The sequence below is a fragment of the Gadus chalcogrammus genome, chromosome 4 (genome assembly GCF_026213295.1).
Source record: "Gadus chalcogrammus isolate NIFS_2021 chromosome 4, NIFS_Gcha_1.0, whole genome shotgun sequence".
Taxonomy (NCBI): domain Eukaryota; kingdom Metazoa; phylum Chordata; class Actinopteri; order Gadiformes; family Gadidae; genus Gadus; species Gadus chalcogrammus.
The window spans coordinates 32,627,667-32,645,844 of record NC_079415.1 but is presented as its reverse complement, the minus strand read 5'-3'; the positions used below and the strand labels follow the sequence as shown (position 1 = coordinate 32,645,844).

The following is an 18,178-nucleotide window of genomic DNA, read 5'->3' as shown; positions in this document are numbered from 1 at the left end:
GGAAGTACAGGGAGCGAGGGACGGACCACACAAGGAACCCTGGGAATGTACTTCCGATGTAGTGCACGATAGGTGTTGACACCGCTAGGAGACACTGGCACACAGGTATACTGCACAAATTGTGTTTCATGGTTTTGTTGTCTTAACGGCTGTTAGTTTTCATCCGTAACGATATTTTGCGTTAAACGTTGAGGATGAAAGTTCTATGCAGTGGACTCGAGTACGAAGCGTAAAATGTTAAACTTTAGCGTTTGTAGCATAAATTCTGACTTGATGGCTGTGTTAAGTCTTGAGATATTATTTTTTATTTTATGTTTTATTATGTTTTTTCCTTTCGGTGCTGGGTGTCACGGAAATAATTGACCAATCATCCATGCTTAGAGGCTAACTTAACCACAGCTAGTTTAGCGTGTTAGCATGGTGTCATGGTTGACCGATACGGCAACACAACACCACATGCAGCATGCGTTCAACTTCCTATCCGACTTCCCCGCTTCCCCCATGTGTACAGTACTCAGGGAACACATTTGAGTGTCTCTTCTTTTAAAGGTGGGTGAGTGTGAGGTGTCTCGGTGCTTCAGACACGATCAGTAGTGGTCTAAATAGGATTAGTGTAAGCCATGCTCTCTCTAGCTCCTCTCTGGCTCTATTTCTGTATTTTTCACCCTTGGTTTGCTTTGTGCAATTTAAACTCTTTGTGCACTTTATACTCATTGTGTACTTTAAACTCTCTGTGCACTTTATACTCTTTTTGCACTTTAAACTCTTTTTGCACTTTAAACTCTGTTCATTTTAAACCTTTATATTTCTATACCCTTTTTTTTATTTGTTTATTTGAAATAAATAAATTCTGATTAATTTGTGATTAATCGCGATTAACTAAGGGCAATCATGCGATTAATTGTGATTCAATAGTTTAATCGATTGACAGCCCTATTTCTTTACACTTCAAACCCTTTGTTTGTTTTTCACTTCTAACCCTTGGTTTTTTATTTACTTCTAACCCTTGGTTTGTTTTACACTGCTAACCCTTGGTTTGTTTTACACTTCTAACCCTTGGTTTGTTTTACACTTCTAACCCTTGGTTTGTTTGTTTTACACTTCTAACCCTTGGTTTGTTTTTACACTTCTAACCCTTGGTTTGTTTTTACACCTCTAACCCTTGGTTTGTTTTACACTTCTAACCCTTGGTTTGTTTTACACTTCTAACCCTTGGTTTGTTTTTACACTTCTAACCCTTAGTTTGTTTTATACTTCTAACCCTTGGTTTGTTTTTACACTTCTAACCCTTGGTTTGTTTTTACACCTCTAACCCTTGGTTTGTTTTACACTTCTAACCCTTGGTTTGTTTTACACTTCTAACCCTTGGTTTGTTTTTACACTTCACACCCTTGGTTTGTTTTACACTTCTAACCCTTGGTTTATTTTGACACTTCTAACCCGTCCGTTGTCTTCTCCCCCCGGCCCTGCCCGGCCCTTTCCCCGTCTCCATGACTACGCTGCGAGTTCAGGCGCTGCTCCAGACCCACGATGTGGTGGCCCACGAGGTGTACAGCGACGACGCCCTGAGGGTCACGCCCCCGCCCACCTCGCCCTACCTCAACGGAGACTCCCCGGAGAGCGCCGCCGGAGACATGGACCTGGAGAACGTGACCCGCGTCCGCCTGGTGCAGTTCCAGAAGAACACAGACGAGCCCATGGTGAGCACCACCAGACACACACACACTCACACACTCACATAAACATTTGGACATACACACACACTCACTCATAGGCAAATGCACGCACACACACACGCATGCACACATGGATATTCGCACGCATACACATGAACATGCACATGCACGTATACATAGAAGCGCACACACACACCAACATGGACACACTCACACATATACACACACACACACATGTATATACTAGAGCTGTCAAGCGATTAAAATATTTAATCGTGATTAATCGCATTAATGTCATAGTTAACTCTAATTAATCGCGATTAATCGCAAATTATTTTTCTATGCTAAATATCCCTTGATTTTTTTGTCCCATAATTCTTCTCATTTTAATTCTCCTATCAACATAGTGAAGTGCATCGGCTTGCCTTGTGCAAATGATTTTTTATTGATAACAACATTGGCATATACACTGATCAAAACAGGACGATACAAAAAAAGAGCCTATAGTGCAATTAAACGACTGCTTTGGACAAATGTCATTCGAACATAGCAGTCAGGCTACTGCTCCTTTCTTTTGAGCCAAAGAAAAAAGAGAAAGGAAAAAATAATTGCGTTAATCGCGCGATAAATTTTTTAACGCCGTTAAATTTGGTTTACGTTAACGCCGTTAATAACGCGTTTAACTGACAGCTCTAGTATGTACACATGGACAAATGCTCGCCCGTGTGCACATACTCATACACACACCCACATACACATCAACACGGACTTACACGCACACACACAGACTCACACAACCACATGGACATACATGCACACACACACACACACACACACACACACACACAATCATGGACATACACACACACACACACACACACACACATATAAACACACACCCACATGGACAATCATACATGACCGTCAACAATTGAAGCAAAATGCTAACCCTAACCCTAACCCTTGAATTAACCAAAAATAAAGTCTGCAGAATAGGCATCAGGTGTGTTTGTGTGTGCATGTGTGTGTGTGTGTGTGTGTCTTCCATCGACACAAAGGCGCGACCCTGGGCAGCTACAGCTGTTCCACGTATGATTGTGTCACATCGACCTGTGGTCTCCCTTTTAACAATGAGGATTCGTGCTCTTTTCTCCGCGTCTCTTCCCTCCAGGGCATCACTCTGAAGATGAACGACCTGAACCACTGCATCGTGGCCCGCATCATGCACGGCGGCATGATCCATCGGCAAGGTAACGTCTTCAATTCAAACTTTATCGACACCGTCCGTACACATCACTGTTGGCTACGCTCACATCGGATACCTCTCCAAAGTCAAATTTAATGAATAAAATATTATAGATAAAAACTGATGTATATTATGAACGGGAATTGGTTAACTTAGTGATTGTTAGTGCTTGGCACTTGGTTCTGTGAACATCCTTACTGAACCGACAGCGATATATTGTTGTTTCTTCTCTTTCTTCTGACAAATGTTCTTATTGGAAGTCGCTTTGGATAAAAGCGGCGAATGCCGCTTTTCATCCAGGGCCGAATGCCCTGGATGTAAACGAAATGTGAATATCAATGGAATATTTGGAGCAGTTTATAGTCTTTACATTACCATAGTTAAACTTTAACGTTTTTGGCACAGTGGATTTGAAAAGAGTAGTATGTGTCTCCACCAACTGTTGCGTTCAAACAGTAAGTACATGTCTGGGTTAAAACGGTCCAACTGTCAAACTGTCACTCACATGTCTCCCCCGCCCCTCACAATGTCTCCCCCCCCCCCTTCCCCCCTCAGGGACCCTGCACATCGGAGACGAGATACGAGAGATCAACGCCATCAGCGTGGCCAATCAGACTGTCGAACAGCTCCAGAAGATGCTTGTACGTCCGCCCAACCAATCACAGGACGGCCACCTCAATTATTCAGCCAATCACACGACGGCCTGATTTACTTATCCAGCCAATCACATGACGGCCTAATTGACTAATCCAGCCAATCGTGACCCTCTATCATTTAAAATGAGACACTCAATTAAATGATATTGCTTACTTCAAAGAAAACCTTCATTTATTAATATAATGATAATATTTATAATAATAATGATAATAATAGTACTTTACGTTTGTATAAGGTACTTTACAAGACAACATGTGCCCAAAGAAAATGCAAGATCCATACATACTAAGACCAGTTGTATTTCAAATATTATTATTTCAAAATCAAGGTATTTCAAATCAAGGTAAACAATGAACATTTTTTTGGATGTATTCTGGAAAGCCATTTCCTGCGCCCTCTAGTGGTCCTCCAGGGGAACACACAGCTCTGTACGTAACTGAAGTGAATGGTTGTTCTCCCTGCAGAGGGAGATGCGAGGAAGCATCACCTTCAAGATCGTTCCCAGCTACCGCTCACAGTCAATGTCCTGTGAGGTGAGCACTCTCACACACACTCATGCACACGCATGCAAACACACAGACACACACACATATAAACACACACACACACACACACACACACATAAATACACACATACAAACATACACACACACGCATGCACACACACACACACACATATAAACACACACATACAAACAAACATACACACACAACAATACACACGCACAAGACTTTTTATACGCTATATATATTTTTTATATATGCATACATTTTAAACAATATAATAGTAACAATAGATAAGAAAAGTGTTTTCCATAAAAAAAAAATCCCTCAGAAGTGATTTTTTCTGTAAGTAGGTTCTTCCAAGGAACTGAGTTGAAAACGTTACACTCTTACCGCATACAACATCATAACATGTTATTTACATGTGACTGCATACAAATTTGTCCACGGACCTGGTAACTAACGTATGATAGAAAGCATTATTGGGCCTTAACACTAAATTTCAGAAAAAACAATGCCTCAAAAAGCTATTGGCTTAAGCAATACAAGTAGAGGCATATACTTGAACTTTATACCCTGAACTTTTAAACGTTGCAAACGTGCAAAAAACATAATTATATATTTATGTGGCATTCAGTCCAATGCTGAAAATATATCTGTGGCATTAAGCCAATGCTGTGGTAAAGTGTGTAAAGTATGACCAAGTGTTTCTTTCTGTTCAATAGTCTAGATAGAACATTATCAATCCCCTGTAGTAGAAATGTGTTAATGTTTGTCCCTATTAAACAATAATGGTAAAAAAATAAATAGAAAACACGACGGTAACTGAGTAAGTCAAACCGTCCAATCTGAAGGCTCTTCTTAACCACTCCCCCTACTCAATTCCACCAATGCAAAACGAACAGAACTGAGTAGGGGAGGGCGTAGCCTAACTAGTTTGTGAACGACCCAGAGAAACGCAATGCAAATTCAATGTGAACATATAAGGCTTTAATAAAATCCTGGCCGATTTTGAAATTCCGCAAAACATTTTTTAAAAGTGTCTCAAAAAGAGGGCATGTCCGGGCAAAAGAGGACGTCTGGTTACCCTACGAACGGGAAACACATTTGATTCCTACCTGTAACACTGTTAAATAGCGGCCCAAATTGGTGGGCGCTATCCTGGTAATTTCTCTGCGTGAGAAATACGAAGTGTGGCGTGGGAACGTGTGCATGGGTTGAATTCGTGGGGCACGCCCCAGGAATCTCTCACTTCCGGCTTCCATGAAAGAGGAACAAACTAATTCACACAAAAGCGTTCATGCAAATCTAACATTAAAGGTTAATTTAAGGAAGTTCTCTCCAATTAGGCTGAAAGTAGTTTGCTAGTAGTAGCGCTTTAATTTGCAGTGTCAGAGAATTCTGAGAAATCTGAATGCTGACTATATTCTCAGATTTCTTACACTGCAAATTATTGCACGCTTGTGAACTACTTTAAAAAAACTCGACATCACGAATAGGGGCCCTATTATGCAATTTTTTACTGATAATTATTTAATTTGTTTGACCTCATAGAATTGATTTACAACAATAAAGGGTTGTCTAGCGCATAATTTTTTCTCCTACTTTTATGAGTATTACAACCCCTATGTGAAACACCCTGTTGCTTCGAATTTTGAGGCATTTAGAATCTTGGTGCTGACGGCAATTCAGGCAATCTGTCACTCTGTCTACTACGGCTTCGGTGCTATTACCAATTATATATTATAACTCACAGATATATTATAACTCACCAATTATATATTATAACTCACCTTACCATTTATATATATGTGTATATATATATATATATATATATATATATATATATTGAACTCCTTTTCAGCTTTATGTTTCAATGTTAAAAATTCAAAATCAAATATTCAACGTTAAAAATTTCAACGTGGGGACGTTGATTACGATGAAATTCAAATCCAGATACGTTATTTCAATGCAGAAATATTCAGTGCTTAGAATTCAATGGCTTTTTATTTTCAAAATCCGATGGCACAGATTTACTTCCATACACTTCTCCTTCGTCATGCTTAACTGATCATACCTCTCTCTCGTTGGTAACACAAATCTTACCATGGAGCATGGACACTCCCAGAACCCCTCTCCAATTTCAGCCAGCCAGACAATTCACGTCTGTTAATTTATGAATGGAATTCTGAACGTGTCCCGCATCCGAAATTGCCTGGCTGCGTTTTTATATCCATCCGTCTCGGAGGTCCGAGGACGTTGCCTAGCGACACGCACAAACACGCCCCTTTTCCTCGGACGGCGAACTCGCCATCTCGGTTGAACTCAGTGGTGACCGAGCAAAATTCAATATGAATTCAAGATGGCTGCGCCCAGTGTGACTTGAAGTATGAACTGTTTTCATTGTGCTTGGACTACTTTGGTGGTTTAAATGGCAATTTCAATCACTCGTATTACTGCAATACCTTACTGCGTCCGTATCTCTGCCTATGGCCTATAGCCTACTTATTTTGGAGCGCCTGGTCCTCTGCCAATGCTACCGCGACAACAGCTTTCCGGGTGGCGTCCATGTTTCCCTCCAACGACCGAGCGTAATAATTAAACGCTTGAAGTGTGGGCGTGGCGTCAGATCCGAGATCCGAGTCGGTTCGCAGAGAATACTCGAACGCAGCAGAGCCATGCTGCCTTGCGCGCGATTTCATTTCGCGCTGCGATGCAGCCTGGATTCCATGGATCCGATTTTTTGCCTGAGAATGGGAACCAATCACAGAACGGGGAGGGACGGCAAGACGATTTCAATCCCTCGTATGACGATGGGTGTGTCTATTCGACACACCCATCATCTTCTTCCGAATTGCTTGTGTCTCCCGCATGGACATAAGAGCTGTGTTCGAAATCGTTCTCTATACACTCACTCACTATTCCCTATATCGTGTTCATGATATAGTGCACAATATAGAGACCGAACAAACGAGAATTGGACACGCGCATGAGACACACACACACGCTTGAATAAACACATACACATGAAGAATTAAATACCGTAGTTGTTTTTTGATTTTTTCTGTGTGTGTGTGTGTGTGTGTGTGTGTGTATTTGCATTGTGTCATTACAGAAGGAATCTCCGGACATGTTCCAGCAGTCCCCGGCCAATGGACACGCCAGCGTCACCAGCTCCATCCTGGTATGAACACACATACAGACAGACGGACACATGCACACATGCACACACTATTAAATATGGTCACATCAATTTCTATCGCTGTGGATTATTGAATAGAAATACGATATATATCTTCAGGATGTATAAATAAATTTAAGTTAACTTTTGTTAACTTGACTTCAACATTATTACAACTCAAGTATTAAAAAAGCAGTTGTTGATGAAGTCGTTGAGCGTCTGCTCAACGACTGAATGGGATGTTAAAGTAATGCGATGGGCCGGGCTTAAAGGGGACCTATTATGCTTTTCGACTTTTATGACCTATAAACGTTGTTTTAATGATTGATAGGCATGTTTAACCATACACAAGAATCGATGTAGATTTTCGGGAAACTCTTCCTCTCATCTGGGCGCTTTCAGCATTCTCTGTCAACGCTCGGTTTCGTCCTTCTCCGCCCCCTCGCCCCCCTCCTGCCAACCCAACTCCGTTGTGATTGGTTATTTTCCTTGAAGGCATATGGGGACGCGGCAGGAGTGCCTAGATGATTTCCCGGAAATGTGAACAAGTGAATCGCAAACGTTGTCCCGAGTGTTTAGCGCTCTGCACAGCCACCCCCAGACTGTCTGCAGGGAACACGTCGAAATGCATGTACGTCATTATCTGACACTTTAGTATGGTTAAACATGACTATCAATCATTATAACAACGTTTATAGGTCATAAAAGTCGAAAAAAGCATAATAGGTCCCCTATAAATAGCACACAGCTAGGGACTCTCCCTCTAGATCGTCCGCGGAACATTATACTGAAACACAAGCAGCGACTTGTCTTCTAATAACCTCTTATCGGCGTAACGAACTACACCGCGCGTCGTACACTTCATAAGACCCCTAAGGTTAATAGTAGCACGTATGGCATTTCCATGGTAACGTTTCCACAAAAAAATAAACAAACAAGCAACCTTTTCTTTGGCCTTCTCTTCCAGGACCTGCCGTCGACCATCCAGCCTAAAGGACGCCAGGTTAGCCCAACCCACACACACACACACACACGCGCACGCACACGCACGCACACGCACACACTATCACAGTCTCACACACACACACACACACGCACACACACACACACACACACACACACACACACACACCTCCAAGCCCTCACTCCTCTCCCTGTCTTCCCGAGACCAACGACTAATCAAGAGCGAGTACCAGTCGTCACCCCCGCCCCCCTTTATGACTCCGCCCCCCAACCGAGTCGGTCCATGTCATTCAAAGAAAGTCGTTTTTTTATTTCCTTTTGTTCCTTTCTTTCTTTCCTTTCCTTCTGCATGACTCTTGTGTGTGTGGTGATCTCACCCCCCACCTCCCCACCCAACCTACAATAGATCTCCAGACCTCCAATCAAGGACAAAATGTCCATCAAGGTAAGACCGCCTCCCGTCCTGGGAATGACCAGCTTAGACCCCGCCCCCTGGCCCCGCCCTCTTTGTTCCCCGTTCTTGATGTGTTGCTAATCGTAGCTTTGTCTGACCCCATGCTAGCTAGAGCTGAAACTAATGCACAGCTTAAAGGTTGGGTATGGGATTTGCTAAACGGCAGCAGATTCTGAAAACACACAACTCAAATGGTCCTACCCCCTCTCCTTCAACGCTGACTCTGACTCCACCCATTCCAAGTACATGGACGCGCAATCATGCACGAGCGCGAACACAGATGCGCGAGAGCGAGCCAGGCTAGCTAGGTTGGAGTTTAGGGTTGTCTTCTAGTGCTAGGTCCAAATGTGGATTAGCTAGTTAGCTAGCTCCAGTAGCTACCGCAGGATAACAACAAACAGAAGCTTGCTCTGGGTCACGAGCTTTGAGTACGTGCACAAAGGGGTTATGCGGGGGAGCGGGGGAGGGGGAGTGCAGTACGACCGTTTGATTGACGTACTTACTGTCCAATGCCACTCAGTGGTTCTGGAAATCATTGGCTGGAGTTTTTCGAGCCCTGCCCGTTCCACAGATGATTGACTTGTTTAATTTTCATGTCAGTACTTCTAACTCAGTGGCTGTAAGTGGGTTATGATAAGGATTTCAAGTAATCTTGCAAAAATTGCCAAAAAAGAGAATTCCATACCCAACCTTTAATGTACAGCTAGCGCTTTGTGTTGAGTAGATGTGAGGGTAGTGTTTGTGGTGGTGGTGGTGGTGGTGGTGGTGTTGGCGGTGGTGGTGTTGGTGCTGGTGTACAGTGTTTGGATGGTGGTCGTGGTGTCTGGCTGTGATTGCGGCGCTGGTGTAAGTGTTTGCGTTTGCTTTCGTACGTTTGCATTTCTTGCCTACTTTTGTCCTGCCTTGATTGCCGTAGATAGCGAGGCTCGATATGCGTATGGCTCATGGTGTTCGCACCGAAGAGAGGTGAAGCTCATGACTCACCGGAGCCGGGGCGGCGCTCTGGTGTCCATGGTTTCATACAGAAGGTGAACAACTCCCAGAGACGTGAAGAGGAGAAGTACCTGTGTTGCTGTGTGTAATTATGGTGGTGGTGGTGATTGTGGTCACAGTGGCGATTGTGGGGACGGTGATGAATGTGGTAATGTTAGCCACGTGCTCGATGCGGTAGCAACATTGGCGGTGTGGTTGTGGTCACAGTCGCGGCGATAGTGTGGGAAAGGGACTCCGACTCGGGCAGCGGTGAAGTGAGGTTCAGCCGCTCAGTGTATGGTTGGCCCCACTCCCGGCCCTGGCTCAGCCCTTCTGCTCTCCTGACCGACTCGCTTGCTTCTGCTACCGGGCTGTGGTTGCTCCGTGGGCTCACGCTTTCCCCCCCAGTGTTCTCCTGTCCTTGTTTTCAGCGCTTGGGAGTGAGACCCGGCTGACGATCCGGAGTGAACGTGCTGTCCATTTTGCGCCGAAATCGCAGTGCACTACTTTTTTTATTTTGGCAATAGCTGCAGTATGTGTTTTGGAATGCAATTTGTTAGAATGGTGGCGAAAGAAGAGAATGTTTAATGAATGCTTTATGTCAGACGTGACATGCACAGAAAGGTTCACGGACAACACAGTTGCATAGATCTGAAAAACATAGAATCGCACCAACATTGTGTTAAGCTTCACTCACGTTGAAAGCACTCTCCTCTCCTCTTAGGCTCACAGACAACAAAAAACAGAACTGGGAACCGTCAAACCGAACCTTTCCCCGACCAAACCAATGTCTCCTCTCCCTAAAGATATTCCCCTCCCCTCTCCTCTCTCTTTGGTTTCAACCTCGCTGTTTTCCGTAGATCTACGTGCGTGCCCAGTTTGAGTACGACCCCACCAAGGACGACCTCATCCCGTGCAAGGAGGCGGGCATTCGCTTCCGCGTGGGCGACATCATCCAGATCATCTCCAAGGACGACCACAACTGGTGGCAGGGCAAGCTGGAGAACACCAAGCACGCCACCGCCGGACTCATTCCCTCTCCGGAGCTGCAGGAGTGGTGGGTGGCACGGCCGCTTCACTTTCGCTTTCACATTCACATTTGCATTACTTTACTATTCACTATTCCCTCTCTGCAGCTGCGGTGGCAAGGCTCCTCACTTTCACTTTCACATTCACATTTGCATTACTTTACTATTCACTATTGCCTCTCTGCAGCTGCGGTGGCAAGGCTCCTCACTTTCGCTTTCATATTCACATTTGCATTACTTTACTCTTCACTATTCCCTCTCTGCAGCTGCGGTGGCACGGCTGCTCACTTTCACTTTCACTTTCACTTTCACTTTACTAACAACTGTCAAAATCGATCTTTTCCGGTTTACATTTTGGTCTCGGTTTAATAAACGATGCAGTTACTGCTCAAACAATTACGGTACTTAAATTGCAAATGAACCCGAAACTATTTTTTCCCTCGTTCAACATCTGTTATTTACAATATCCGAACCAAGTGGTTTTGGCAAACATCGTCCAGGTGCCGTTGCGAATCGTCTCATCACCAGTCTTGACACATACCGCTCCCTACAGCGTTAACGTTATGTAAACTATCCAGCTATTTTTATTTTATGATTAAATCTGATTAAAAAAAAGTGTACAGTAATTGCCTGTGCACCTGCATACACATAAATATAGGCTATATTAAATTCCAGGGATAGCAAGCACCGTTTCATAGCCATACGGTCGCCGCTGTGTGGAATTCCGCGGCAGCCTTGCAGGTTCGAGAGGCACTCTGTAAATAGGAGTCATACATGCCTAGAATTGTCCCTGTATGTACGTCGCCTTCGCCGATGAAGTTCCGTGTAATTATACCTGACAAATCAAAGCCTCTATGTTGGGGGTGGATGAGACTAGGAAAGGCGAATGGTTTCAGTTTACAGTATAGCGGCCTTGAAACTCAAAGGCAGAGTATTTTACAGGAGAAATGTAATCTAAAAAAAATAAAAGAGGTAAGAATAGAATTAAGAATGAACAGGTCAGTGCCAGACTTTTTAAATAAACGGTGTTGTTGTATGTGTGTGTTACCGTGTGCGTGTGTGTGTGTGCGTGTGTGTGTGTGTGGCAGGCGAGTGGCGTGCATCGCCATGGAGAAAACCAAGCAGGAGCAGCAGGCGAGCTGCACCTGGTTTGGCAAGAAGAAGAAGCAGTACAAAGACAAGTACCTGGCCAAGCACAACGCAGGTACGCCCGCGCAAGCACACACACACACGCACACACTAACACACATCCACAAACTTGGCTCCTGCATCAAACTACAGGTAACCAGCTGCTGGTTGGAGTAGTAGCCCCTACGGTATGTCACTTTCAAGGAAAGTATGTGATTTGCAAAGTGGATTTTCAAAATAAAGGTTGAAAGGAAATTATTACACATCATACAGGGTTTTATTTGATACATTTTTTTTATAATAATTGAATTAATCAACGCTGGTCAGAAAATCTGTTCTGAATGACCATTTGAAATTGAACACAGACGTGAGTTTTAGTTGAGACTGCTACATCAGCGAGCTGTGGGGGATTCTCTTCTGCTTTGTTGTGTGTCTTATTCCACGTTTGTGTCAGTATGGTAAAAAGGTTTTGTCCTGTCTCGGCCCACTTAAAACACCTGTTTAAACCTGAACAGGTGTTGGCGGGTAACGAGGTGTACCTGTTGTTAAGTGTGTTAACCTGGATGTAATTAACAACTGTTGACCGGATTGACCCGTCTCATGTTGTTTTAACAGCTATAACTGTTTGCCTCTATTGTGTGTGTCTCGTGTGTTCTATTAACCCCTCCCTAACCCTTCCTCTGTCAAACTTCCATGCTGTCGTCTTACCCAATGACTTGGCTGCATGTAAGTAACTCCAGACCCACATATGTTGTAAGCCCCGCCCCCTAACCCCAAATGCCCCTCCCCCATCCTCATCTCTCCTCCGCCATTGCAACTACCTCCTTCGTCATTGATTAATAGTTACCCCCTCATGATTGAGCGCACTCATTGACCAGTTAGTCAGGAGGCTAGTCAGATTAGCATTGATTAGCTCAGATTTGCATAGAATTAGGTCTATTGACCATGCACTTTTGTAACCTAATTGATCCGACTTGATCAAGTAGGTTGAGTGTAAAGCGTAAGTTTACCCGTAAGTTCTCCTGGTATCAACAATTCATTTTATAACATTTCAACTGACTAATATCACCGTGATCTAGCCATTCAGGCAGTTATCTTCCGTTAGCGTTGAATACACTGCCGTAACTTGCATTCTCAAACAACAGCCGTTTTTTGTTACGCCACTGAAACCCCAACTTTTCCTTCCGACAGTCTTCGACCAACTAGACCTGGTGACGTACGAAGAGGTGGTCAAACTGCCGTCGTTCAGGAGGAAAACACTTGTTCTGCTGGGTACGTACGGTGGGAAACGCACCTGGGTCAGGCTGGTTTTTGTCAGAAAGAAAAAAAATACAATAAAATCAATCCTGCCATGACAGCTCAGAGAAGGAATGAGAACAATTTTCGAAAATGCGGGAGTTTGAAATTGTCATAGTCTTCATGGTCATTCAGTGCGCCTTGTTCTCCTACTACATCATGTACAGAAGTCATCAGAGAGCGGGAGCCAAGAAGTCACTTTAATGAAACTGCGTATAAATTAGATGTCCTTAATGTCCTTGATTTTTTTTAGTTGATATGTATTTTGTTTTGAAATTGTAAATAATATGACTTGAAGAAAATGGTTTTGTAAAGAAAAAGGAAAAGTACATTAGTATAAACTGTAACTTAAGTGTTCGATTTAAAATCGATCATTACCTCTTATTGGCCGCTTGGCTAAACTAGCGCACAGCTCGTCTGGGATTAGGAGGATTCTTTTCCAGCTATTGTGTTGATGCTAACCCTTGTTATGGTGTCGCATGTCTTGGCTCAGGGGCCCACGGAGTCGGCCGGAGGCACATCAAGAACACTCTGATCACCAAGCACCCTGACCGCTTCGCCTACCCCATTCCTCGTAAGTCCTGGAAGACGCCATCCGCCGATAGCTAGCACCCTAAATCTGGAGAAGCGTCAGCCAAGCAGCTAACGTTGTTAAATTGAAAGCTAAAGTCGCTAAATTCAAAGCTAACTTCTCTTGAGCTGCTAAATTCAAAGCTAACGTCTCTAAAGTGGCTAAATTCAAAGCTAACGTTGCTAAATTCAACGCTAACATCGCTAAATTCAATCCGTCCACAGCACCATTCAAATCAGTACTCATAGCAATATATCAATAAGATGCCCCCTCAACCCAGGAACATCGTAAAGTAACTTTAAACATGGTTCTGTCAATGAACGGCCAAACTTTATAGCTACATTTAATCATTAAGTAAGGTATTTTCCATCGAGTAGCCAAGCACGCGGTCCACCACTGCCACCAGCGAGGTAACCACAACGCAATCTCCTCCCCACAGACACCACCCGGCCCCCCAAGAAGGACGAGGAGAACGGGAAGAACTACTACTTTGTGTCCCACGACCAGATGATGCTGGACATCAGCAACAACGACTACCTGGAGTACGGCAGCCACGAGGACGCCATGTACGGCACGCGGCTGGAGACCATCCGCCAGATCCACGGACAGGGCATGATCTCCATCCTGGACGTGGAGCCACAGGTCAGTTGGGGTCACCGGGGTCACTGGGGGTTTGGGTTTGGTCGAAGGGGACCCGTCGTCCCTTGGAAAGCCAAAGGGTTTTGGGAGTCATTGAATGTTCAGCATGGCGTGGTCGTTTTGGACGAGTTTGTACGACAAGATGAAGGTCTTTGACATAGTATATGGCGTGACTGTAAACTAAATAATACAATGAATGAATTGTTGTTGTTTTTTCGAACTGTTTACTGTATGGAACGATTATAAAAAAAAAATAGGAAAGAGATTTAAGTCTGCAAAGAGAAAGAAAACTTGCACATTTTCTGTTAATGTTCAAGTTCGTAAGTCATGAGTGGATTTACGAATAGCCAGTGTATTATAATTATAAAAAAAATCGAATTTGCACACCTCTGTTTTGTCGCGTGTGAGAGCAAATCGTCTAAGTGGAGAACCCTGGTGCCCCACACAGAACTGTTCCCAGATTGTCGGCTCTCTCCACCAGGCGCTGAAGATCCTGAGGACCGCCGAGTTCGCCCCATATGTGGTATTCATTGCGGCGCCCAACATCACACCCGGCATGACGGAAGTGGAGGCAAGTACACCTTCCTCATTTCTCTCTGCTTCGAGGCCGGTCGTTCCTTTCCATGCCTGCTCCCTCAATTTCATTTACTAATTCATTTAAAAACTCTATATCACCAGGTGTGAGTGTGATTAGCCGTTACAAGCCGTTTAAAAAATCGGCCTCTTCTGAGATCACAAGTGGGGTACCCTCGTAGATGTATAATGGTTAGATGAGCACCGTTTGCTACAGTCCACTGGGTAGACAGGTAGACGGATATCCAGCACACATCTAGGTGGCCACGCCCACTTTTGATGCGAGAAGAGGCAGATTTTCACTCACACCAGGTGGTATAATATTAACTCATCACCTTTAAAATATGCAGTTTGTAACCTGACGTTTTTCGTTGGTCATTGCTCGGATGCATACCGCACTTGCATGCTTCTTGTTTGTTCTCTAAGCACCGTTGTCTCGTTCTCTTTGGCACGCCTTCGTGTGTTTTTTCTTTCACACGCTAGATTCCGCGGTGGTGCAGGAAACTGCCCGTGAGTACTCATCCAGTAGTGCTAACCCCCCACCCACTAGCTTGTATTTACATGTTGTCGTAGCAACTCCTACGTAGCCCCATTGTCTTCCCTGCTGTGACGGCAACTGTCCTCAATATATAAAATCCTCTCCAGTCCTCCCTCCCAAGTTTCCCCGAAAGTTCTTCATTGTACATGTAGCATTGCTCAAGTGTTACGTATTGAGGACCATAGGGAACTGAGAACAGAGCCCTGAGGTACACCCCTAGGGCTTTGACTTTTGCCCAAAAATCATATGCGAAGTTTGTTTGTTTATTAATATTAATATTCAAATATATTCGAATATTTATCAATAATAATTTGACCATTAAATGCCTTCAGTAAGACCTGGATTGGGCTTCGCGAGGTTTGTTTACCGCGTTGCTATGGTTACCGGTCTTGCGCGTTGCGGTTCATTAGGTTTCTAATAAATCGCTGTCTAATCAATACTTCATTCACTGCCTTTTCCGTGGTTCTTACAATATTATGAATAGACTGCGTCGGGTTCTCCGACGTCTTTCCCTCTTGGACTGCCGATAACAGGTTCAAATATTAAGGGCTGCGTAATATTCGTTCGAATTTTGATTTATTTTTTGATATTCTAATTATATTCGAATAACGAAGTTTGGAGTCAAAGCCCTACACCCTACACACCTGAGGATCAATCAGACTTGCAAACATTTTTTTCCACCAGACTGTTCGGAAGATCAACTCTCTCCCCTCTCTACCTTCCCTCCCCTCTGCCCCCACGCACTCTGGACTCTGAATCCCCCTCCCATCTTTCCCCAAGATCCCTGGACCTTTTACTTTTTTTCTTTCTTTTTAAACTTTATTTATACATACCATTTTGTTTTTGCCTACCTTGCACTAACCCAGACCATTTCGCACGATTTAGAATTTATGTATTGTAAATATTACTTATGTACTTTATTTCATTCCCCAAATTGTATTTGATGCTTTATACTTAATGCACAGTGGGTCAGAGACAAACAAAATGTCGGTTCTTATATTTGTCTTGAACATTTGTTGTAATTGACAATAAAGCTGACTTTGCCTTTGACGCTCGCCCTTTAAACCACCCTCTGTACCCCCCCTAAACCTGCAGGACGACTCCCTCCAGAGGCTGCAGAAGGAGTCCGAGACCCTGCAGAAGACCTACGCCCACTACTTTGACCAGACGATCATCAACAACGAGATCGACGACACCATCCGCCTGCTGGAGGAGGCTGTGGACCTGGTGTGCACCACCTCTCAGTGGGTTCCCGTGTCCTGGGTGTACTAGCCGCCGAAACGCGCGACACGACGCCCCCCCCCCCCCCCCCCCGTTGACCGACTCACTAAAGAGACGCACACCTCGCGGCCGTCATTGTCGGAGGCTTCACCGTTCCGATCCCCCCCCACCCCGAAGCCCCCCCCTCTGTGATCAAGGCTACATCCTCGGTTTTTGTTTGTTTCGGTTGTCATCTCCTCCGGAGGGGCGGGGCTTCTGTACATAGACATGTTGTGAGAAAAAGACGCAGGGCGAAGAATCAAGAGCGGCGGAGAACCGCCACGCCGTGACCATGACGACCGTGACCACCGCCGCCGCCGCCTTGTTCCTCCCCCCGTACTCCCCCCCCCCCCCCCCCTATTCCGACCGGCCTTCGACGGGCACCTTGGTGTGTGTGTGTGTGTATATATATACATATATATATATAAATATATATATAAACGATAGAGGGATAAATTATTATAGTTAAATGGCGTCGGGGGGGGGGGGGGGGGGGGGGGGCAATAGACTTTTTGTACTTTCTTTTGTAATCTCGGCAGGCGGGTGGGTAGTGTTGTTTAAAAGGGACGTAGTAAGCATGAACATAAAGAGTCTTAATGTGGGGTGCCCCGTTGTGTTTTGACCCTCAAAGGCATTCCTTGTGGTACTGTACACCCCCCCCCCCCCACCCTGACCCCAGCACCCCTCCAAATCCAACTCCCAACCCACAAACTTTCCAAGCACATGGGACGTTGCCATAGTGACCCCCCCCCCCCCCCCCCCTCCATTTATTTTGTAAAGCAAAAAAATAATATAAAGCACAGGAAACTGCAGTGGCTTTCTCCTCTACTTGAACCCTCCCCCCCCGCACCAACTCATTGAGGTTGCTGTTGTACCTGTCAATCAATCAATCAATCAATCAATCAGTTAAAATAACTTTGAAGAGCACACCGCCCCCCCACATCCCCCTGGCCCGTGTCAGTCCCCTCACAGGTCCTCAGAACAGTCTTTGTTTACATCCCAGTTTGCACAAAAACCGACTCTGGAGAAGCAGGATTTTGCATCCCCCCCCTCTTTCTCTCTCTCGCCCTCTCTTACTTGCACCCCCCCCCCCCCCCCCTCCCCCCCTTCATTCCCCTTTACCGTTCTCCGTCAGCCCAACATCGTCAACTGATAATTTCTTCCTGTTTTCAAAATGTCCGCCTCTCCGAAACGAAAACGTTGTACGCTGATTAGCGCTGGACGAGCCTCGGATTGACTTTTTATTCGGGGTGGAAATCGGGCGTTTCGGTGCACAAACGGACATAAAAGAGAAACCTTGAAAGGATGGGGGACAGATGAAATGTCGAGGTATGAACTTTTCATAACGATTTCAAAAAAGTGTGAAACAGGACTGCCTTATCAGGAGAAATGGATTGTTGTTGCAGATGGTTTAAGTAAAGCACAGACCGTGACATTCCCCCACCACCCCAACCCCCCTGCTTGTCCCAAGCAGACGCCCAGAGTGGACAAT

At 44.7% G+C, this 18,178-nt stretch overlaps 1 protein-coding gene across 1 annotated transcript in view; it reads left to right on the top strand.

Moving 5' to 3' along the window:
- Nucleotides 1–16,698, top strand: part of LOC130381188 (peripheral plasma membrane protein CASK-like) — a 56,030-nt gene extending 39,332 nt beyond the window's left edge. The window contains exons 14-27 of the mRNA XM_056588653.1: nt 1,512–1,700; nt 2,848–2,926; nt 3,478–3,563; nt 4,044–4,112; nt 7,199–7,267; nt 8,232–8,267; nt 8,634–8,672; nt 10,514–10,710; nt 11,770–11,885; nt 13,001–13,081; nt 13,599–13,679; nt 14,116–14,318; nt 14,797–14,886; nt 16,522–16,698. Of these exons, the coding sequence (XP_056444628.1) occupies nt 1,512–1,700; nt 2,848–2,926; nt 3,478–3,563; nt 4,044–4,112; nt 7,199–7,267; nt 8,232–8,267; nt 8,634–8,672; nt 10,514–10,710; nt 11,770–11,885; nt 13,001–13,081; nt 13,599–13,679; nt 14,116–14,318; nt 14,797–14,886; nt 16,522–16,698 (1,512 nt within the window). The remainder of the gene's footprint in view (nt 1–1,511; nt 1,701–2,847; nt 2,927–3,477; nt 3,564–4,043; nt 4,113–7,198; nt 7,268–8,231; nt 8,268–8,633; nt 8,673–10,513; nt 10,711–11,769; nt 11,886–13,000; nt 13,082–13,598; nt 13,680–14,115; nt 14,319–14,796; nt 14,887–16,521) is intronic.
- Nucleotides 16,699–18,178: the final 1,480 nt, after the last annotated feature.